General features: G+C 39.5%; 1 protein-coding gene and 1 long non-coding RNA gene across 2 annotated transcripts; one reads left to right on the top strand and one right to left on the bottom strand.

Annotated features, from left to right (window-relative positions):
• Window positions 1–374: 374 nt before the first annotated feature.
• On the bottom strand, window positions 375–23,452 carry LOC123880028 (transmembrane protein 198). The gene is made up of 10 exons (XM_045927913.1): window positions 23,237–23,452; window positions 21,474–21,694; window positions 20,707–20,817; window positions 17,960–18,111; window positions 10,322–10,397; window positions 9,360–9,451; window positions 8,535–8,679; window positions 5,393–5,529; window positions 4,473–4,671; window positions 375–3,670 (listed from the first exon to the last, which is right to left on the bottom strand). The coding sequence occupies exons 2-9, from the start codon at window positions 21,652–21,654 to the stop codon at window positions 4,477–4,479; spliced, it is 1,089 nt and encodes a 362-aa protein (XP_045783869.1). The 5' UTR covers window positions 21,655–21,694; window positions 23,237–23,452; the 3' UTR covers window positions 375–3,670; window positions 4,473–4,476.
• On the top strand, window positions 19,387–20,007 carry LOC123880038. Its single transcript, XR_006799143.1, has 2 exons — window positions 19,387–19,726; window positions 19,852–20,007. It is a non-coding gene; the product is annotated as an uncharacterized LOC123880038 (long non-coding RNA).
• Window positions 23,453–24,288: the final 836 nt, after the last annotated feature.

The raw sequence follows: 24,288 nt of genomic DNA, 5'->3' as shown, positions 1-24,288 counted from the left end.
AGATATTATGGATAAGCGAAATGGCAAACAGCTTGTATTATTGACAAACCAAATTGCAGTACAAGTTTATGTTTGCCGAATGCCGATACTTTTTGACAACTGTCAAAAGAGGACTACTAAAATGGCTCCACATTTACACAGGCTTCACAGTATTAAGTGAAATTGCGCATACATCCGTAAAATATTTACAGTTGAGCCATTTTGAACGTGCGAATTGCATCATAAATCATTACGATAATAGGGTTGTGAAAATGCTTCAAAAGTCTTTATCTATAAAGGGATGCCGTTAAGACGCAGGTAGCTGGTAGCTAATTTTGTATTGTTTCCCTCTACCTGTTATCGATTATCGATAAATCCTGTTTTTTTAGTGTTATACACAACACCAGAGCTTCAAGTTCCAGCATAAGGCTTGTAAGTGCGAGAGAGAGGTCTGACAAAAATGATTTATGACCCCGTTCACAATGACTCACCTATAGTAAAACAGACAAACGTACATACGAACAAACTTACATAAGTGTCCGAAACACCTCTGATATTTGGGGGTCCAAGGCCAATCATTTAACATCTAAATACATTGTACCAAAACTATGTTCCTAAATGGCAGTGTTTTGATTATCAGTTGTGGAATTTTCGTTTCTCATACCAAGCCAACTTAGGTGTTCCGTTTTTTACTATTGAGTACGGAACTCTAAACCGTCAAATAGGTGGCCAAGCGATTAGAACAAGACTAGAAAATTATTAGGGGTATCAGTTTATTAGATTTCCCCCTTCCAAGTTAGCTCTGCGCATATTTTTTTTTGACTAGCGCTTGGATGCAATAAGACCTACTGAGAGAAGTAAGTGATGATGCGGCCTAAGACGGAGCGCGTTTGCGAACGTTAGACACTGCGTCATCATTTAACTCCAGGTAAAATTTGCAGTCAAGGGCTAACTTGTATAAGGAAAAACAAAATTTCGTTTTTTTTAAAGTAACAAAAAAAGTTTTTTTTGAAAATAACGAAACGAGACGCAATAGTTTTTTAAGCCGTCATGTTGGTAGATTGACTTTCATATCATTAAACCTTGCAGACTACCTCTATTCGGGTCTTAGAACGAAAGCTTAGTGTTTTATCTTTCTCTAGACAGCTTCAAAAACAATCAAAACAAATCAATTCATTGAAAATCATTTCATACTTTATATATGATGATTCAAAAGAGGATTGTTGAAATCTGGAATCTTTTATGCAATTCGTTCATTAGTTTCGTTTGGCGAACGTCGTCGTCATTCGTCGTTATTCAATCTATCTATAATCTGTCTATACGTTATTTAGTAACGTTGATAATTGTCGAAAGGGACTACATATTTTTGACATGTACCAACGTTACTGAATAACTTGTCGATAAATTACAGATAAATTGATTATTATTAACTTCGTTATATAATAGTTTGGTATAATCAGTAAACACGGCATTATATGTATAGTGCGTGACAGATCGGCATGGCAATCGGTATGCGGATGTGCCGCACACCCGCAGCCCCTGCGTTAACTCAGTGCGGGAAAGCGCGGGCGACGTGCGGGTGTGCGGGGCGTCCTGACGCCTCATACCGCATTGCCATCTCGACCTGTCTCGTACGATATATACAGCAAGATCCAAGGACCGCCAGACCTTACTTATTTTATGAGAAACAAAATGCGTGGGTTAGTGTTAGCATGTACAACTTGTGGTAGGCTAGATGGTGTAGGGCTGAGCGGCTGTGCGGGACTTCCCCACCCCAATTGTCATCTTTTTTTTTATTCACTGTAGGCAAGCGCTTGACCACAATAACACCTGATGGAAAGTGATGATGTGGTCTGATATGCGTTCTCGTATCTCGACCTGTCGCGTACTACTCACTACATTTTTCATTACTAATTATGTTAATTGTTAAAAATTAATATTCAATACTACCAGTCAATTCACGTCGGTGGTAATTTCCTTCATGGTTAGTCAATATGTCGTAAGGGAGTATATATTATACTTGACATATAACTGGTCAAGCTTTTTTTTTTGGGTTTGCTAATTTGATAAAGTTCATCTCATCTGCTACTTTGGTCCATTTCTTTTTTATTGATACCTCTTTGAATCCCCCAAGCCCCTGAACTACTCTGAACATTTTTGGTAAGTTAACTTCTAGGCCGTCCACCAAAGGGCGGCCTAGGGAAAAACACGTTGTGGATGGCTAATTAAGTTCGTATAGCGCACATTTCTAGCGTCCCGTCACCCCACCGCTTAAAAAAGCGGGGGGGGTTACTGGGCGCCGGCAGTCACGCGGTCCAAGCCTGTTGTTTTACACTCCGGTTTAAAACTGGGCGGCGCCACAACTTTGCACAGGCCACGTAAAAAAAGTTTACGTTGAATAGGATTAATTTACAAAAAGTCAGGTTTTATAGCTTTTTAGCTGCATAGCCAAAATTTTACCATTAGCTTTAAGTTCTCGCTAAATGTGTTTTTTCAGCGACGCGACGTACGTTAATCCTACTTGCGCTGAGCAATATATCTTGGCCACTATAAAAGTTATGCTTTAACTTAAATCTTAGCTTGGAAAGTTACGTTATGAAGGAGTTAAGTTTAGTAACAAAAATACAGGTATAAGAATACCCCATTTTATTTATGCTATTTGCATGATATTTGCTTCATTTTGTCGTATGTTTTTCAAATTCCATAGATGCTTGCTTATAGGGTCGCTGGGATTTGTAGTAAATCCAATTTCAAATTGGCTCGTGTCGACCGAAGCCGTGTACACTCCTATGTGGTCCGTGGCCTGAAGGACCATTTCCCAGTAGGCCCTTTCGATGTCATCGACCGTGGGCTCTCCGTTAGGGAAGTGCATTTGTAGGGCCGTGCTGCTGACCTTCCTAAAAGTAGCCGGCGGCATTTACCCAACACTACTCCACACATTTTGTTTATCAGAAAACAGTTAGTTATATTCTAGCAGCACTGGGATCTTGTGCCGATAGTACAACTACATTCAAAACATATAATAACAAATGTAAAACAAAAGATAGGCCCTGAACTCCGTTACACATACAATCATATAAAATCGCAATAGGTGTAATTATAAGTAAATTATATACTTACACGTCGCTAATACAATAATAATACGAGGGAAAGTTAACTTGATGAGTGGATCTCTTATAAGATAATACTGGATGTTTCAAATGATTACACTGCATACATTCTGAGATAGCATTCGCCATGTTTGCTTGTGTGTCAACTGTCTGTCAAAAGTACGATTTAGTCCTTACTCTAAGGGTAAACAGTATTTCTGTCATGACAGTGTTTTTATAACACTTGTTATTTTGACAAGCGTTGTTGCTTCCTCTGACATGATGTCATAGAAGTTTTTAAATTATTTTTATTTGATTTGTTATAATTAAATTTTATCATCAAATTTTGGAAGTTGAAAGGAAACGAAACTTGTAGTTTTTCCCATGTTAATTTTTGCATTTAACAATAATAAACAACACTGCCCCTTCATTACCTGGTTCGGTTCCTTTTAATTACTTTGCCTGCTATTTCTCAGGACTCATGCTGTCATGACAGTTGACACATAGAGCAAATATGGCGATTGCGTTCTCAAAACTGATGCATTATACGTTCTTTCTTTTCGTATTCCTACGTTCGAGGAGTCTTCAGTCGTCACAATAACCTGAAAAAGATAAATACACTTCAAACAGCTTTGTAAAACTATTTTGAGAAAGCCATTATAGCCCCTCCCCCTTTCCCCTTCTCCTAATAAAAGACGCCCTAAGCAGATCTTTAACGACCCTAGCAATCACATCATGATTGACTATGCACCATATTTTGTAGGGCAACACACAAATTCAACTTCCTTACAGCGTCTTTGGCGAAGACGAGGTCCCCGATTTCTGATGTCGCCCGAACGTGGACTCACGCTACGGCCTCGGGGGTGTACGGACTAACCAGTCCAACCAACCCCATTCCAACGTCATCCTAAGCCGTGATCCGGGTCTCACAGGAGGTGCCCTGAGGAGGAGGTTTCCCCCCAACCTCTCCAATTATTTCTTCGAGCTCTAGGGCACAGTTTGAGACAGTTAACAAATCGTCAAGGCTTCGACGTTACTGGCAGGCATCAAATGTTAGTATGTTGAAATATTAGAGTAAAATTATTTTTCTGTCACTTGTTATATTTTAAAGTTGTTATACGTTAATATCATGAGCTCAGAATTTTCTCCTCTTCCATTTGATATCCCACTCGATACAATAGCAAAAAAGAGAGCTCCACTTTTTTTGATGTAACATCCGTTAGGTCAATTTTTTTCGAATGTCACCCGGACCTTTTCAAATCAATTGACACCTCATTCATCAAAATCGGGCCAGTAGTTTAGGCACTACGGTGGAACACACAGAATTTAGATACAAACATACATAGACTGCTAAAATCATAACCCTTGCTTTTGTCTTTGCCGCAGTAGGGTAAAAGGGCATACCCGGCTAGTGCGCGGCGCGGATCTGGTTGAGGTCGTCGTCGGAGTCGGTGTGCGGCGCGTGGTCGGAGCCGGCGAGCACGGTGAGGTGCGTGGAGTCGCTCTGCAGGGTGCTGCACTCGCCCCCGCTCAGCCCGGCCACCCCCGCGCCCGCGCTCCAATTGCCACACTGCGCTTTCTTCTGCAGCGCTTGTACGTACGACTGCAGATAAACCGTTCAGTAAGGATTTAATTCTCCCATTATATGTATACTGCCTGATGCCCGCGAATTTGTCCATGTGGATTTACGTTTTTCAAAATCCCGCGGGAACTCTTTGATTTTCCGGGATAAAAAGTAGCCTATGTGTTAATCCAGGGTATAATCTATCTCCATTCCAAACAGCCAAATCCGTCCAGTAGTTTTTGCATGATTGAGTAACAAACAGCCAAACATCCACACTTTCACATTTATAATATTATTAGGATTAGGATAGCCTTTTTCCATGTAAATTGGGGTCAACTCTCCTAACCATATTTCTCCAAGTTGTTCTGTTTTGGATCGTCATTATGTCTATTTGGACTGTTTTAAGGTTGTTCAATACTACTGACATCCAGCTTTGTCGAGGTCTGCCCCAGCGCTAACATGTACCTATTACGCTTCTGGTCATGTGATCCTCGGGTCTTCTCATAACATGACCATACCATTATCTATGCCCTAAATCAATTAATATAGTAAAATTGTATTTATTTTAAAACTTATGGCCCTTCAAAACTCTGCCTCAAGGCAAATTTTGAAGGCAGTTAGAAGGAAAGGGTGACACGCACAAAGAACGTTGTTTCCTGTGCGGTTGGTTCATCTGTGGAAACAGCACTATTTTAGGTTCCACCCACCAATGAGTTATCGCTTCGATGGAGCGGGCTCTTAAGAATAGTGAAGCACTGACCTGAGAGATGACGTCACCATGCGCGGTGCGCACTTGGTACAGGTAGCGGTACTTGCGTTGCTTCATCTCTGCGCGTTGCTCGCGCGTCACCGGTCGCGCCGCCGCCGCCTTCAGCCGCCGCTTCTGCGCGCTTATGCCTGCCGCGAGCGTATAGCACGTGTTAAGAGGATCGTGTCTTGGGGACCTCCCTGGCGCAGTGTGCTCTTATTAGACGGAGGGCCCGGGTTCGACTCCCGGCAGGGATTTAGAATTTTATAATTTCGAAATTTCTGGTCTGGTCTGGTGAGAGGCTTCGGTCCGGCCGTATCGCCAAGCGATTTAGCGTTCCGGTACGTTGCCGTGTAGAAACCAAAGAAGTATGGGTTTATGAAAACCGTTAATAACCGAAATTTGTTAATAACAGGGATAAAAAAAATTGGTAACTCGGTGTAAATTTATAATGACGTTGTTCTTACCGTTTTCAAACGTTTATTAAATTTTGCAGCGTGTTACTAATTTTTTTGGCAATGTTATTAACAAAAAACCCTTTTCACCCCTTTTAGAATAGAATAGAATAGAATAGAATAGATTTTTATTCAAATAAACTTTTACAAGTGCTTTTGAATCGTCAAATAATTTACCACTGGTTCGGAATGCCGTTCCTACCGAGAAGAACCAGCAAGAAACTCGGCGGTTGCTCTTTTCAATTGTGCAATTTACAATAATATTCTATACTATACAAGCAATTGCAGACCCGCGCATTGCTGGAGCGAGTCAAATCCATGCTTTTTTATCATTTACATAATCTTCGATTGTGTAATATGCTTTTGCCAGGAGCATACTTTTAATGGATTTTTTAAACTTTGGTAAAGGCAAGTCTAATATTGACTGTGGAATTCTATTATAAAATATTACACTCATTCCCACAAATGACTTTCCCACTTTTCTGAGGCGGAGCGTAGGAGTTGCGAGCTTATTACGATTTCTAGTTGGCCTGTCATGGAAATCACCGATTTTTTTGTAGCTGAGGATGTTTTGTCGTACAAAAATTATATTATTGTAAATGTATTGAGAAGCTACTGTAAGAATACCTATTTCCTTAAATTTCTCTCGTAGGGAATCGCGCGGTTTTTAATTATAAATTGCGCGTATTGCCCTTTTTTGTAAAACGAAAATTTTTCCAATATCTGCCGCTTTACCCCATAGCAAGATTCCGTAAGACATAATACTGTGAAAATAGGCAAAATATACAATTTTTGCAGTTTCCACGTCAGTTATCTGTCGAATCTTTCTAACAGCGTAAGCAGCAGAGCTGAGTTTGCCAGCAAGTGTTGATATATGGGCGTTCCATTGAAGCTTTGCATCTAAAGTTATCCCCAGGAACACGGTGGTCTCCTCTACTTTCAACATATCATTATTTATCATTAATTTTATGTTATTTGTCGTCTTGGTATTGGGCAGTGCGAATTCGACACACTTGGTTTTCTTTGCATTTAAAAGCAAATTGTTAACAGTAAACCAGTGAGTGACCTGCGATATGGCTCTATTTACATCGTCATAATTATTCTCATTTCTATCTAATTTAAAAATCAAAGACGTATCATCAGCAAATAGTACAATATCGCAAGTATTTTGGACAAAATATGGTAGATCGTTTATATATACCAAGAACATGAAGGGACCTAGGATAGAGCCTTGAGGAACACCCATTAATGAGGCTGATCCGGATGACTTCACATCATTTACACATACTGTTTGTATACGATCACTGAGATAAGACGCAATAAGACTAAGCGCAGTGTCTTTGACTCCATAATAGCTCAATTTAGCTAAGAGAGTCTCGTGCTCAACGCAGTCGAATGCTTTAGACAAATCACAGAAAATTCCAACGGCATTCTGTGAGTTCTCCCACGCATCGAATATATGCTTTAAAAGCATTGCGCCCGCATCGATTGTTGATCGTCCTTTAGTAAAACCATACTGCTCCGAGTGAAGTAATTTATTCAAGTTAAAGTGCAAGAGCAGTTGGTTGAGCATAATTTTTTCAAATATCTTGCTAAAAGTCGGCAAAATCGAAATTGGCCTGTAATTATTTGGGTCACTTTTACTGCCCGATTTGAAAAGAGGAATCAATTTACTGTATTTCATAAGATCTGGAAAGGATCCTGACTCTACGGACTTATTAAAAATTAGAGCAAGATATGGAGCAACAATATCAATAATATTGCTGATTACTTTTACTGATATCCCCCATAAGTCTCCTGTTTTTTTGTACTGTAAAGATTTGAATACCTTAATAATATCATGTGGGGTAATTTGTTCAAACTTAAATAGTACACTGCACTCAGAAACATTGCCCCTAAGAAGATTATAGGCTTCTGTTGGCGACGAGTTAAGGGAACTAGTAGTGGTAACTGGGATGTTTCGGAAAAAGTCCTCAAATGTCTTTGCAATTTCTATGTCAGAGTCAGTAATGTGATTGTTAATTTTAAGTTCCAATTTATTATTATTATTTTCCATTTTAAACATTTTTTCAACCCTTTCCGTACACCCCACAACGCTGCAAAATCACACGGTAAGTTATTTTACCTTCTTTAAAAACCCCCCTAAAATTTTATCAAGTTACTAATTACTTTCGGGTTTTGGCTTTAATGACTGGCCTAGTACGTTTTAAAATAATAACGTAAGAAAGTAGCGTGTATTGTGGTGCAATATAGTGTAGTGTGGTGTGTGTGTGTAGTGCAATATACACTATATTGCACTACACACACACCACACGACGAAGTACAGCGAATTGTATATGTATTGTAGTGTAGTGTATGTACGACACACTCTGCTTATGGTGCAGGCGTAGTGCACCGAGTGACGTGTTTGTTTACTGTAGTGTCTAGTGACGTATTGTGGTGCAATATAGTGTAGTGTGGTGTGTGTGTAGTGCAATATACACTATATTGCACTACACACACACCACACGACGAAGTACAGCGAATTGTATATGTATTGTAGTGTAGTGTATGTACGACACACTCTGCTTATGGTGCAGGCGTAGTGCACCGAGTGGCGTGTTTGTTTACTGTAGTGTCTAGTGACGTATTGTGGTGCAATATAGTGTGGTTTGGTGTATGTGTAGCGAAGTGTATTGCAGTGTACATGCGACACTCACTCTGCTCGTGGTGCAAGCCGGTGGCGGTGAGCGCGGCCTGCGCGCACAGGCCCACGATGGCGGCGGCGGGCCACGCGGCCAACGCCAGCCACGACAGGCGGCACGGCGGCGGCACGGCCGGCTCCAACTTTGCCCTCTCCCACACCTGGGTACCACACATGGAAACTAACTATACTACTCGGTCAAGCTAAGTTTGCAACTCGCGTCGATTACGTCACACTGACGCTTAGGTACGATATGCGAACCTTACTGACACCACGACAGGAGACCGCGGGGAGGTGAGCGGGGAAGTAGAAGAGGCGCCGCATTCTAGCGAGGTGCAAACTTAGCGCAACCGAGTTATAGTTGAGTCATCGCGAACATGCCAACTGGGTCATACGTGATTTATATCAGACTTCTCGCTCGCACTTACAGGGCTTATGGAATTGTAACATGATGCTGCAGAGTTGTGTGTACAGTAAAAAAAAGGATTTGTCGATAATCGATAACAGGTGATAAAGAGCGAGAGGAACAATACAAAATTAGCTACCAGCTACCTGTGTCCGAACGTGTGCATCTCTGTATCGATAACGACTTATGCAGCACTCTTACAACACTATGATCGTAATGATTTATGACCCCGTTCGCACGTTCATAATGGCTGAAGTACAGTGGTTCGCACGTTCATAGTGACTGAAGTATAGTGGTAAGTTCAGCTAAACGGTGAAAACGGTGAGGATTGGACGAACTATGAAGTTGAAAAGCCGTGATGAAGCGTTCAACAAAAGGCCTATGTCCAGCAGTGGACGCAGTTTGATGAATGGAAGGCCTGATTGGAGAACTTACCCATTTGAGCATTATCATGCGCTCCAAGAAGTAGTCGAGGCAAGTTGCGAGCACGGCGCCTCCGTAAACGCTCGTGCCGAACACCGTCAACACTGTAACCACACAGTAAGTAAGGGTATGTACATCCACCCATTCGCGAAAGTTTATACATATGGATGTATGTTGTTACTCTTTCACGCAAAAACTACTGGACGGATTTGGCTGAAATTATACCCTGAGATAGACTATACCCTGGATTAACACATAGGCTTCTTTTTATGCGAAAGACTGGTACAGAGTTAGCTTAAATCCCGGGGACAGACATAGGCTACTTCTTATCCCAGAAAATAAAAGAGTACCTACGGGATTCTTAAGGGTCCGTTTAACCGATTTATATGAAATTTGGTACAGAGGTAGCTTACGTCCCGGAAATTGACTACGGCAACTTTTTATCCTGGAAAAGCAGAGTTTCTAGATTTAGGTTTTTTAAAAACCTAAATCCACGCGAACGGAGTCGCGGGCATCATCTAGTAGCTTAAGTTAAACCCATCATTTCTTAGCCTTAGCTTCTTTTGTTACTTTTCTCTCGGCAGCACGCTCTAGCTGTTTGGTAGGCTTCAGGTTACCCTTTATGGAGAACTTTGGATCCCTTAAGAATTTACGGTCCATACCGAGTTGATTCAATTATTGAAATTAGCTCTTGTATCGACTATAACTCACAAATTAGTCGATACTAGAGCTAATTTCTTAAACTGGACCCTTTCAAGTAAAGATTTTTATATAAACCTGTGAAGATGATACTGCCATTGGCGCAATTAAAGTGCCGTAAGCCTACGTTGTCGTATTAGTTTAAAAATTGCGAAAAACCAAGTAAAATTTGAATTTCGCGTGCAGACCCGTCGCTTGCCCCTTAACTCCTACTCGTATTTCACTCTCTTGTAAATTATTTTGAACATTCAAATTTAAAATTAAAAACCCTTTACCTTTCTTCCAGTACAAGTTGAGAACAGCAAAGAAGATGCCGGAGACCAGCAGAACCACCACGACGCACAGCCAGTACTGAAACAATACATTATTATTTTTAGTCTCCGGGTATACCATACCATAAACAGAATTCTTGACGGATTGACTTTTCATCGCCCGTTGAATGACCATACTATGACATATACTGACCATAGTAAGCGACCTCTGGTATCTGGTATCTATATGGCATCAATGGCAACACGTGAGAGGTGATATTTGGAATTTGGATGATACATGGATCCGGTATGATGATTCCGGTATACATAGGAAGTATAATATTATTACCACTTGTATAAAAATAGTATAGCACGCATAGCACGGTCAGTGAGTATCAATGTAGGTTGTCTGTTTGATACGCAGCAACGCAGTTCAGTCAGGCGTACGATATATCCACTGAACGGTAAGTGTACCTAAATAAAGTAAAGTAATCCTTATATGCAGTCAAATTAGCGATCAACATTTACTGATATCTGAAATACATCGATTTCAACTTTTAGAATGGTGAGTCTTAGAAAAAAAACAAAACAATTTTTGTGGATGAAAAGGAAAGTCCAACGCCACTGACAACGCCCAGTCTAAACCCTTGGATCTAGAAAGCTGAAAATTTTGACAGCGGTCCCCTTTAGTAGGTATGTAGACAAGTAAATCTGGATTTACTTGTCTACATACTTCATACATCTACATACATGTACTACATACATCAAGTTGGAACTGGTTGTTACTATGAAGTGTCCCATCTAGTGGAACATTTATATCGCTGCTCTCTCTAGCTATGCAATTGAGGGGTCATTATGTCTTTAGAGAACTGAAGCTGAATATACCCGCCCCATTGAGTCAATATATCTTGTTATTGACTCGAACATTATCTTATTATCATTGCTTAACTGCCTTGTTGGTCTAGTAGTTAGCATGTTTGACTGCGGTTGACGATAACCTGGGTTCGATTCCCAAAACTACTGAGAATTTGGCCTATTTTTGGCCCGGAGTTAGAAAGTTGGCGGTATGTCTACCACGTGCTTCAGAGAGCACGTATAACTGTCGGTACTGCGCTTTATCTTTCTCCGGTCATGACGGATTTCTGTCCTATCGGACTATGACAGTGAGGGAGTGCGCTAACAAAGGTGCCCTCTGCGCGCGGGTAAATTTTATAAATAGCAATATTTATTAATATTTAAACTACTCGTACATGATGCCCGCGACTACGTCCGTGTGGATTTAGGTTTTTAAAAATCCCGTGGGAACTCTTTGATTTTCCAGGATGAAAAGTTGTCTTTGTTACTCTCCGCTCTTTCACCTACTTCTTTAAAGGTTGCAAGGTAGAGATTGCTCCAAGCAATAAGGCCGCCTTTGCACACAATTGTTTCTTCTGTTTTCTTCTTTCTGTGTTGTGTTCCTTTACATGTGTTTTTGTGTGCAATAAAGTGTTCTATCTATCTATCTATCTATTTCTATACCAAAAATCATGAGGATTGATTGATTAGTTAGGGCGTGAAGGAAAGACAAACAAACAAACACACTAGCATTTATAATATAAGTTCGGGTTCCTTTTTCATAGCGACACGCAGCGAGTTTAGTCCCTATTAAAAAGGACCCTGGATGGGTTCGAAACTAGTCGGGCTTACACCGACTAAATACGCGAGTAAAGCCGTAGCAATCAATACTTATAAGTAACTAGAGGATGTCCGCGACTCCATCCGCGTGGATTTAGGTTTTTTAAGATCCCTAGGGAACTGTTTGATTTTCCGGGATAAAAAGTTGCCTATGTCAATTACAGGGACGCAAGCTACCTCGGTACTAAGCCGTACCTCGGTTAAGCGGATGGGTTTTTGGGAATCCCGTGGGAACTCTTTGATTTTCCGGGATAAAAAGTAGCCATGTCCGTCCCCGGGATATAAGTTAATCCTGTACCAAATTTCGTTAGAATCGGTTAAACTGTTGGGCTGTGAGAATGTAGCAGACAGACAGACACACTTTCGCATTTATAAGTACCTATGGATGGAAATATCACTCACGATAGTTTGAACGTTAAAATATTAGTATGATTTAAATTTAGTATTCGCAGTGAAACAAGAGACCCTACAGTTTCGTTCAGTTTTGCATTTGAACTGTTGTAACTTCAAAGTACCTACTACTAGATCTGTCACTCAAACGGAAGTCTAAAATGCATCTCAATGTTGTATTTAATTGTGCCTACCAATTAATAGGTCCTGGAGTACCTACAGTACTGCACGAAGGGTGCGGATTACAAAACAAACAATGGCCGCAGATGGATTAACGGTTAATTGACGCTAATTGGACCGTAAACAGACGTGTGAGCGCTTGTGCCTGTGTTTTAGCTTGATTGTATCTAATAATGTACTGTGCCTTCTCTCCCGCGGCCACACAATCACTACCCATCGCTATATCACTTGTTATTGACTCGAACATTATCCTAATATCATTGCCTAACTGCCTCATTGGTCTAAATGATGAGGCCCCGGGTTTGATTAATTAATAGGATATAACCACTATTTTATTGCGTTTGTGGTTAACCAGATTTCTGTAAAAGTGTGCTTTGAGATTTACATACAAATCTTTGACCAGTTTATTGATAAGGTGAATGTACTGTAGCCCTGCATTTCTTCAGCGAACCGACTCAATTTGGCGTCAAGGCTAGGGTAATCAGCACTTGAAAAATCGTTTTTCATTGTTTTGGTAACCCTGAAACCTTGGCGCACCGCCGTTTGTTTTTCAGTGATAAACAAGAGTGCAATGCTTTGAGCTATTGATGCCGCGTTTGCGAACATTGGGGTCATGGCGAACCACGCTGCAACTAACGCTGCACTCACAGAAATCAGAATAACTATAGAAGTAGATTGCCGCGCTGCCAGGTGGGCAGTGAGTAGTGACCCATCATTGACTTATTTGCATAACGCTATAGTTTCTAGGTCTTTGGAATTTGGATACGTGAGGTCTTTAAATTGACAAAATCAATATGGTGGATTCTAAGAAAGGGCCTCTGAATTTCTTTTTGCTATCATATCGACAAATGAAAGGGGTGAAAATTCTGAGTTCATAAATATACTTAAATGTACCAAGCGACAAAAAAACAATTTTTTTACATTTCAGCGTTTATTAAGAGGAGTAGTCATGTTTTAGTTTTGAACTTTATCTTGTTTAACAACCTATCTCGCAGACGACAAATTAATGAAAATAAATGATTGAAAAATCCTAAATACACATCACGTGCTGAAATTCGGATGTTTTGACGATCTTCCCAACAGATGTGCAGGGTTGACGGACTCTCAGGGTACTACATCGGTTTATCAACCTCGCGCGGATCTGACCCCCGCCCGTCTGGCCACCCCTACCTACTCACATAAGTACCTAATATATGTACAGTACATACTCATGCAGTGTATTAGCACAGCCTCGCTTGTCTGATTCGTAATAAATGAGTTTCAGTAAAATTATGCCTTTTTTATATCAGACTAGCTGATACCCGCGACTTCGTTCGCGTGGATGTAGGTTTTTTAAAATTCCTGTAGGAATTCTTTGATTTTCCAGGATAAAAAGTAGCCTATGTGCTAATCCAGGGTATAATCTATCTCCACTCTAAATTTCAGCCCAATCCGTCCAGTACTTTTTGCGTGAAGGAGTAACAAACACACACACACACACACACACACACACACACACACACACACACACACACACACACACACACACACACACACACACACACACACACACACACACACACACACACACACACACACACACATACAAACTTTCGCCTTTATAATATTAGTGTGATACAATTTAGCCTTTGAATGCAATCACACCTGGTGGTAAGTAATGATGCAGTCTAAGATGGAAGCGGGTTAACCTGGAAGGTGTATGGCAGTTTTCATTTTAAACCCATCCTTTTGTTTCTACACGGCATTGTACGAACGCCAAATCGCTTGGCGGCACGGCTTTGCCGGTATGATGGTAACTAGCCACGACCAAAGCTCCCACCAGACCATACCATAAATTTAGTTTTCTAAGTTAATGCCTTACTTCCGTCTTAGGAGATATAATGTGGATTTCCCCGTGTTGTCCATGTTCATTCTCCTAAACCTTCTTGGTCTACAGTATTGGTTAATATATGATTTAAACAAGTGTAAATTAAAAATTTTCAACACCCCCGACCAGTGAAGGTTACAGTAACTAGAAAAGAGCTGATAACTTTCAAACGGCTGAACCGATTTTCTTGGACTATTCCGCGCCTACGATCCAAAGTATCTGAGTTTTCCAAAACATCATTTTCAAATAAATAATTATGTATATCTAGGCAACGTCCATCTTGACAGCTTGACATTTGTCAATTGACACTTGCATATATGAACCTAACGGTTATCTAACCTTCTTTTCTACAAGAAAACTAGAAAAGAGCTGATAACTTTTAAACGGCTGAACCAATTTTTTTGGATTATAGCTAAGAACACTCTCGATCAAGCCACCTTTCAAACAAAAAAAAAGGTAATTAAAATTGGTTCATTCGTTTAGGCGCTACGATGCCACAGACAGATACACAGACACACAGATACACACGTCAAACTTATAACACCCCTCTTTTTGGGTCGGGGGTTAATGAGAGTCAAACTACGTTTGTGTGGAAAGTACCGAGGAGCGCCTAGGATACGAGTATGCGAGTATGTTGTAACCATCGATGGTTGTAACTTGTAAGAGCACTAAAGAATTTATAAAAGCACTAACTTTGCGCCCCTTACACATAACCGGTATTTTGCGGGTTTCGTACCTCAAAAGGAAAACTGAACCCTTATAGGATTTTTGTTGTCTGTCTATCTGTCCGTTTGTCACGGTTGCCAAGGACGCCTATAAGGCACTTGACGTTGACCTATAGAATCATGAAAGGCAGGTAGATCTTATAGCACAAGTGAAGGAAAAAATCCATAAACCGTGAAATTGTGGTAATGTTACCACACAAAAAAAAAAGTGTTCATGAACAAATAAATACCTATATGTAATTAGTATTTTCAATTTTTAAAAATAAGATAAGTATACCAAGTGGGAAATCATATGAAAGGGCTTCACCTGTATATTCTAAAACCGATTTTTATTTATTTTTAAACATCCTACTTAATAAGGTACGGAACCTTCGGTGCGCGAGTCCGACTCGCAGTTTACGTTTTTAACCCCCGACCCAAAAAGAGGGGTGTTATAAGTTTGACGTGTGTATCTGTGTATCTGTGTGTCTGTGTATCTGTGTATCTGTGTATCTGTGTATCTGTGTATCTGTGTATCTGTCTGTGGCATCGTAGCGCCTAAACGAATGAACCGATTTTAATTTACTTTTTTTTGTTTGAAAGGTGGCTTGATCGAGAGTGTTCTTAGCTATAATCCAAAAAAATTGATTCAGCCGTTTAAGAGTTATCAGCTCTTTTCTAGTTTTCTTGTAGAAAAGAAGGTTAGATAACCGTTAGGTTCATAATATTATGTCAATTGACAAATATCAAGCTGTCAAGATGGACGTTGCCAAAATACATAATTATTTATTTGAAAATGATGTTTTGGAAAACTCAGATACTTTGGATCGTAGGCGCGGAGTAGTCCAAGAAAATCGGTTCAGCCGTTTGAAAGTTATCAGGTATTTTCGGTCTTTTCTAGTTACTGTGACCTTCACTTGTCGGGGGTGTTATAAATTTTTAATTTACACTTGTTACAATACACATTACGATAGCAGGGCGTTGAAGATCATTATCTGCATACTATTAACGCAAATACAATGTGTGTACTACTTTTGAATGTACCAACTTTATATACAAGTAAAAAGCGTGTTACTATCGCCTTGGGATTCTTATTTCACCTATTGTTATCATCATCACTATCTTTACTAGCTTATGCCCGCAACTTTCTTTCTACAAGCTAACTGTGGAATCAACTCCCATCGGCGGTATATTCCCACCGGTATTTACAACATAGGGTTATTCAAGGGGCAGACCAACAAACTCCTGAAAGGCCGGCCACGCATTTGTTCCCCTGGTGCTGCAAAATGTTCATAAGCGATGGTAATCACTTAACATCAGGTGACCCACCTGCTCGTTAATTGGCAAATTTTTTTATATAAAAAACCTTGTCCGCGTGGACTACACAAATTTCAAACCCATTTTTTTAAAGAATATTAGCCATGCTGATCTGACTAATACTCCCCTTTCCCCCCCAATTAAGCGTAGAGCCTGTGCCAGGAGTGGGTACGACAATAGTGCAACGGGTGGGGTTTGAACCGCCGATCCTTCGGAATTCAGTCCGCTCCTCAACAGTTGAGCTATCAAGGCTCTTTACCCATTTAGAGATTGAATTTTAAAGACACCTGCCAGTGGTACCGAAAGCCTCGACGTTTTGTTCCAAGCTTCTTAATGTTCGTACTGTGCTATGCTATAGTGTTATGTTAATCCCAATCGGAGAGCAGCCAACAACAGGTGATAGATGATTTAATCTCCAACCCATTAAAAAAAATCAAATGTTTTTTCATAGAGCGCTCGTTTCAATTGAACTAAGCTCTATCGATACTGTGCGTGCTCTCACATATGATCAATGGTGTTATACTTGGATTTGTACTATTTGTAAACGTTTCTGATTTAAACACTGCACTCCAATTTATTTTATTGGTTTGCCGACATAATACACATAAATAAAAGAGAAAATACAATGTAAACCGGCAAGTGTGCAAGTGCGGGATTACCAATTAACTTAAGCTAAAATATACATATGAAAAATCACTGCGTAATAGTTATTTGTTCAACAAGATAGCAAAGTTCATTTTTGTTGCGAGTGCCTAGTTTGAACTCCGAGCGGGCGAAGGAGTCTATAATTCTAAGTTAGGACCCTGAGTGTAGTGAGGGATTCGAAGGCACAAGAAACAAAAACTTTGTTGTTGTGTGATACATACAACTTAGTTCAAAAAGGGCGCCTTTGCTGTCTAAAACTAATGAGCTAAAGTCGTTTTTGCTCACTGGTTTTAGACAGCAAAGGCGCCCTTTTTGAGCTAGTGAGGTGAAAAAAATTTGACGATGCGTTACAATGTCGTGCGGCGCCGTACCGTCGCGCAATAGACTTGGGACCATCTCACCACCTTCCATGGCCCCACCAACCTCGCGGTTATATGGACCGAAATGCGGAAGGGCATCCGTTCGATACTTGCTCTTTGACTCGGGGCACCTTCGTGATTATCTACAAATTATTTTCTATCTGCTTCCTTGTCCCTACGTGTCCCTCTCCCTTTCCTGGAGCAGACGTCACGGTTAACTAACTGACTTGGGACCAGAGAGACGAGGTAGGAACGGCTGAATTTGTTGTGGGCTCTTCTCAGACTTGGCCGCGTTTGGAACCCTCGTAGCTTTAGTTTTAAGTTAACGTAATTAATTATCACCATTACAACATTGTTTGACAATCAGAAAGTGTACAATAGTACCCAATTTGAATAAATGACTTTGACTTTGACTTCGGAAGCGGTGGTGCGGTGCAACGCCATCCTCTCTGCCAGAGGCACCCAGTACTCAAACCCACAGCGATGCGGCGCGGCGCCGCAAGGTGCTTACACACTACGTACTCACCGTATTTGGTCTGGTCTCCAGAAAGTGGTCGTATATGGCCAGGCCAGCGATGGCCAGCAACAGGCCAGTGTGAAAGCCCGTCATGAACAGTCCCACGTATTGGATCAGCATCGTGATCAGTCCAAACAGCAGACCAGCGCAGACTGCCACGCCTACGGACATAATACTATATTACTTATACGCCATACCCACACACACACACACACGCGCGCTTGGGATTTTTCCCGACGCCCGCATAAGACATTGCATTACTCCTATGTTGAATAATCTTAAAAAAAAATACATAGTACTAAGCTATGTATTTTTTTTTAAGATCGACTCAATAAATGTTATTTTGTTCAGAGACTAAGTGCCTGTTTCATAAGCGCCAGATAAACTTTATCTAACGGATGACCCTTTAGCCATTCGCTAAAATAATTACCAAATACCTACTAAATAAAAGTTAGATAATGGTTCTCTCCATTCAGCACATATAGATGTATATTATTGTATATATTAATAGATCGCGATATTAAATATACATCGTTTCTGAAATAAGGTCGCGAGCCACAGGCGGTCGTTATCGGCCACATAGGGGGCGCATTCCCTCAATTGAATATAGGCGGTCACCACACGCGGTCGACCAGAGATTAAATAACCATAATGTTTACATACATACATATTATTATTATGATATACAATAATATGAGGAACTTGTGAACAAAACGATGTAATTGCATGAAATACAATTTTACAGGAGAAGAAACTCACTGAAAATATTGAAACTTTACAGTAATATATAATATATAATGTTTAGATCAAAATCACGAACTTTGGACTAATTCTAACCTGGGTTACTACTAAAACTGGCAACTGGTAACTGGGTTAAAACTGGTTTTAGGCTGTTTCGCTGGGAAATAAGTTCAAAGTATGCAGATGCAGTGTTCAAAATGACGAAGTTTGGTTCACACGACACCCACTGGCAAAGTGTTAAAATGGATTTGAAGACGCGTGCGGTAGAGTCTGTATGCACGACTCGGTAGTCGTAGTAGAGTTTTCGTTACACCATAATGGAGCATACGGAATGCTTCTATGTATCATCCTTCGCTGATTTCATCAAATTCCGGAGTGTAAATCTACATATTACATACATATTTACTATCTTGTCGATCACATGTATTCCAAGTGTTACGTACTACACCAGATTCATCTTTAACCGATGCCTCAACTTTGCCAGGCAATAACCGCTTACAGGAAGTTTTCAAACTCAAATTCCATTTTGCTAGCTAATCGGGAAATACTTCCCAGTTCCCTAACATTATGATACTGGCGACGCGTCTATGTCGTTCGTGTAATAGTAGATTATACAACATGGGGATAATGTAATGTCTTACGTCACGGGCACCTGGATAAATCCCAAGCGAACGAGGGATTTAGAGTAACTCCCGAGCGTAGCGAGGGTGTTACATCTAGAATCCTGAGTGAAGCGCGGGATTTAGGGGTGCCCAAGACTAAGACAGCATTATCCCCGAGTTGCATACTCTGCTTTTCACACCTCGCAATCAAAATCAAAATCAAAATCTTCGTATGCTTATATAGGTACCTACCTATCTGTCTTTAGAAATATCTGGGAGCAAATCGTTTATTACACTTTGAGCACTTTTGAACACTTTTAATAGTTTCCGGAGTTAGATTATTGCTGCCATCATCGTCATCACTCGACATTTTAATTTCAAGTTAAATAAATAATTTATTTCAATAACACCATAAGATAACGTTTCGCACAAGGTTTTTTTTTCTATATATCTGGCTTTACTCTGATTAGCCAATGTCAAGTTTGTAGTTATTTTCAAGTTATTGAATCTATACAAGTATGGACTCCGTCTGCGCCGGCGCCCGCCGACCCGCACAAGGTTTCGCAGATAAGTTTTGAAGGAAATTTTCAATATTCTTTAATCTATGGTTTGTGAAAGAGAGAGACGCCATCACTCATCAAAGCGAGATAGAAAATTTAAATCGCGCGTGTGAGAGGGACACAATCATACGTCGAAGCGAGATAGTTGATAACTTTTTTTTTTAAAGTTTTTAGTTGATAACTAAAAACTTTTTGGACGCTACATTACGCCCCATGGGCTTTTCATACAACATTATTGCCCGGCTAATTCATAGGAATGTAATAAGTTAGATTACCTTAGGAATAACAGGTCAGTAATAAGGCATTCTGGAGCGAGTGGTGTGAAAAGTAAATTATTTTGCTGGCCTTTATAATATGATTCTGAAATAATTCTTAGATAATATTTTAATTTTAGATAAGTTAATGACGCTACTTTGATGTTATTTAGTAAACTAATTACCTATTTGATCGAGAACAAATCTTAAATTTTTTGTGATGAAACCACAAATCCTAAACAAAAACATTTCATGTGAATAATAAGGGCCAGTTCCCATCAAAAAGTTTCGGCCATTAAAAGTACTGATATCAAAAATTTTGGCAAGTTCTTTGCTAGGTTCGGTAAATGGGACCATATGAACAGTTTTATATGGTGTATCTTCTTGACGACCTTCAAGCTGTCATCGCATTCCTAGGGACCCTGTTAGAATATGTTTAAATAATTGATGTCTCTATAATAACACCGCAATTTGAAGCTCATGTGGGACTGGCAATGGTTTTCTTGTTTTTAGCTCTGTATTCTTTAGAATTTGTTTAATTTAAAAAATGTTACCAAACCTCGGCGATGCCTTGCGGTACAATGGAAATATTTACTTACCAACATTTCCGTAGGGCGGCATCAGGTATTCTTGGAGACAGATAAGATAGACGATCGCCGAGCCGAATGTGAATCCAGTGAGAAACATACTCGCTTTGAAACATCGGTATCCTGCAACAAAAGTATGAACTGAAAATGGCGGCATCTTTTCTAGAATAGAATACAATAGATTTTTATTCAAATAAACTTTTTACAAGTGCTTTTGAATCGTCAAAATAATATACTACTGGTTCGGAATGTCGTTTGTACCGAGAAGAACTAGCAAGAAACTCGGCGGTTGCTCTTTTCGATTGTAATTTACGGTGGGCGACTATTCGACCGTCCATAATGGCTCTAAGGACAGTACTATCACTTTTTCACGTAGCAAAGTGAAGTGGTAATGGATACCTCGCACCGGAAAGCGCAGCGTTGGAAGATTCCCCACTAGGTAAATAGACGACATCGAATGAGTCGCAGGGAGCCACTGGATCCAGGAGGCACACACAGTGATTCAACCCATCGCCGGCTCACTACTGAGCACGGATCTCTTCTCAGAATGAGAAGGGTTTGGACATTGGGATTGGCAAACTTCACACACCTTTGAGAACATTATGAACGATCAGGTATGCAGGTTTTCTCACAATATTTTCCTTCACTGGTTTAATTTCTTAAAATGCAAATAACTTCCAATAGTTAGAGGTGCATGCCCGGGATCGAACCCCCATCGATCGTATAGGGGACGGACATTTTAACCAATAGGCTATAACAGCTATTAGGATTAAACTTACCAAATAGTGTGTACACAATGCCAAATATGATGTACATAGCACAGATGACACTGATGACTGGGTCGTAGTTGTAGTCAATCATTGAGCAGAACGAGCCCTCTATGTGGGGCCCGTTGAACTTTATCGTCATGTTGGGAGGCCCCCGAGTGACCTGCGGTACTAACTGGCCGACTGAAGACATGCTTCCACTGTGCTGTTGTACTGGATATTTACACAGATTCCTGAAAGAGATTATCATTTTAATTTTTTTTTTTTTTTTTAAACAGCTATTCTAATAAAACCAGTCAGTTGCAAGTCTGTCTTGCACACAAACAAAGAATTCCGTAACATAGAAGAGACATATAATAGATAATAGATAACACTATTTGTAATTTTTGATATTTTCAAAATTGACATGGCAGCCATTTTGATATTTTTTTTATTTGTTGTTATAGGAGCCATAGAGATAGATACACACTCTATGAAAATTTAAACTTGCTACCTGTTTTGGTCCAAAAGATACAGTTCGCTAGCAGATAAATATACAGATGGATGAGGACCACAGGCTTAGTATATGCTGGCCAATCTTGTCCTTTGAGGCGAAACAAGCTGTCAAGTGAACTGGCATCCAGGTCAAAATATACTCATACAAATTATTGATAAGCAGAAATTTAAAATAATTATCTAACTGTCAAACAATTGGACTAAACTTATAAAATCACTAGCGACCTTCCGCAGCTTCACTCTTGAGGGAATTTCAAAAAATCTTGTCTTATTTTGTGTCTAAATTTTAAAAATAACCTTTGCAAAATTTGATTTTGCTACATTTATGGTTTGTGCTGGGTATTGATGGGTCAGTCAGTAAGTCACTGAGGACTTTTCTACTTATATGTATGAAAGATCTTAGCTGTTTTAGTTTAGAGAACAAGTACAGACAGACACACTTTTACATTTTTACAGTAGTAGTAAAAATGTAAAAGTGTGTCTGTCTGTCTGTCTGTTTGTCTGCTTGCTTGTTTTCACGCCTTATCTGCTTAAGCGATTTTAACGAAATTTGGTACAGAGATACTCATAGGCTCAAAGTATCGACTAATTTGTGAGAATAGTCGATACTTTACTTTATTTCTTAAACTGGACCTTTTCAAGTAAAGATTTTTATATAAACCTGTGAGGATGATATTGCCACTGTTGCAAATAAAATAACCATAAGCCTACGTTGTCGTATTAGTTTACAAATTGCGAAAAACCAAATTAAATTTGAATTTCGCGGGCAGGCCGGTCTCATGCCCCTTAATATTGATTTTCATTGAATAAAAAGTCAATTAGATAACAAATTCCCTGAAAGTTAATGAAGTACACTAAGCTAACTAGATTAATTGTTGATCTACAAAAAAGTTACTAACACTTTTTACTTTGACTCATTGTTCTATCTTCTGGGAATTATTTCGTGGAAGAAATGGTAATATTTCAATAACAATTAGAAATGTGTGTTCACACAATAATCACACATTGATAGAAACAAACGAAGGAGCATGAAAGCGTGACAAAACGACTAAAATGTACCAAACACTAAATCATCATTTACACGACAGGTACCTTGCGAAAGGAACAACACAACCAGTTTAGCTAAAGATAAATAATCAATTGCTTTCACCATTATCTCGACATTCGCCAAATTATTATCGCCAAATATAAAATTAGTCATCAACAGCAGAGCCAGACAAACGCACGGTCAATATTTTGATGTAAGACTAAAGTAAATACATAATATATAAATGCCTTACCATTGTGTAGGCACGTCAGACGATTTCACATTCACATTGTAAAATAATATAACTGAACTGCCATGACCTACTCACTGAACGTAAAAACTTATAACGAATTATTCATCTATAAAAAACACATCACGGATTTATTGCGACCCAACTGAAAATGCTTCAATACAAGCTACAAACTACAAAGAAAATTAATAACAAAGGTTTTCCACGGCTTTCCTCTCATTTACTTTTTTCTCTAGGGTTGGGCAATGCGCACGTTTTGCGAATCGTAAATAATGACGTTTGACATAGTTAAATAGTTACCGATTTATTAACGGAACTGGTTCTGTTTCTGTTTAGCAATGTTAGCTAATTAGTGTGAAAACGTTGTAAGCATTCAGAACAAAACTAAAGGTCACTCGGTGTTTAATGTTTTATTAATCAGAGGATATTATTTAAATTAAAAAATATCGATTTGATAGACAGTCTTATACGTCAATGTTAATAACCGTTAAAGTGAAAGTGGCACATACCTAGTAACTGCATGGCAGTTGCAGTGTTTCCACTTGTAGGGATTTCGCCTTGTTTCAGGGAAAAACAGTCAAAATAAAGTAAATTATAGGGCGTTTTTTACCCGACTGCGGCAAAGCCAAAAGGGAGGGTTATGAATTTATGATTTTAGCAATCTATGTATGTATGTTTGTATTCAGTTTCTATGTATTCCACCGTAGTGCCTACTAAGTACTGGGCTAATTTTGATGAATGAGGTGTCAATTGATTCGTTGTAAAAGTCCGGGTTGCATAGGCTATATTTTATACACTACATCAAAAAAGACTCCCTCAATTGCTTGGATCAAAAGCTTACCTTTAGGCTCGTGAAATGATATTAAAAACTATTATGATGAAAAATTATGATGCTAATAACAATAATAATACCAAGCGCCCTAAAACAAAGTACCTATTACAAACAATTTTGAAAGTAATTTAGGGTGAATTTATAAAGAAACTAGGGTAAAATAGAAATCCTAAGTGGAAATAGTTGTGTTGCCAGACGTACGAGAAATCTCGTACGGTTACGA

This window comes from Maniola jurtina, chromosome Z, assembly GCF_905333055.1.
Source record: "Maniola jurtina chromosome Z, ilManJurt1.1, whole genome shotgun sequence".
Taxonomy (NCBI): Eukaryota; Metazoa; Arthropoda; class Insecta; order Lepidoptera; family Nymphalidae; genus Maniola; species Maniola jurtina.
This window is presented reverse-complemented; position numbering and strand designations above follow the sequence as displayed.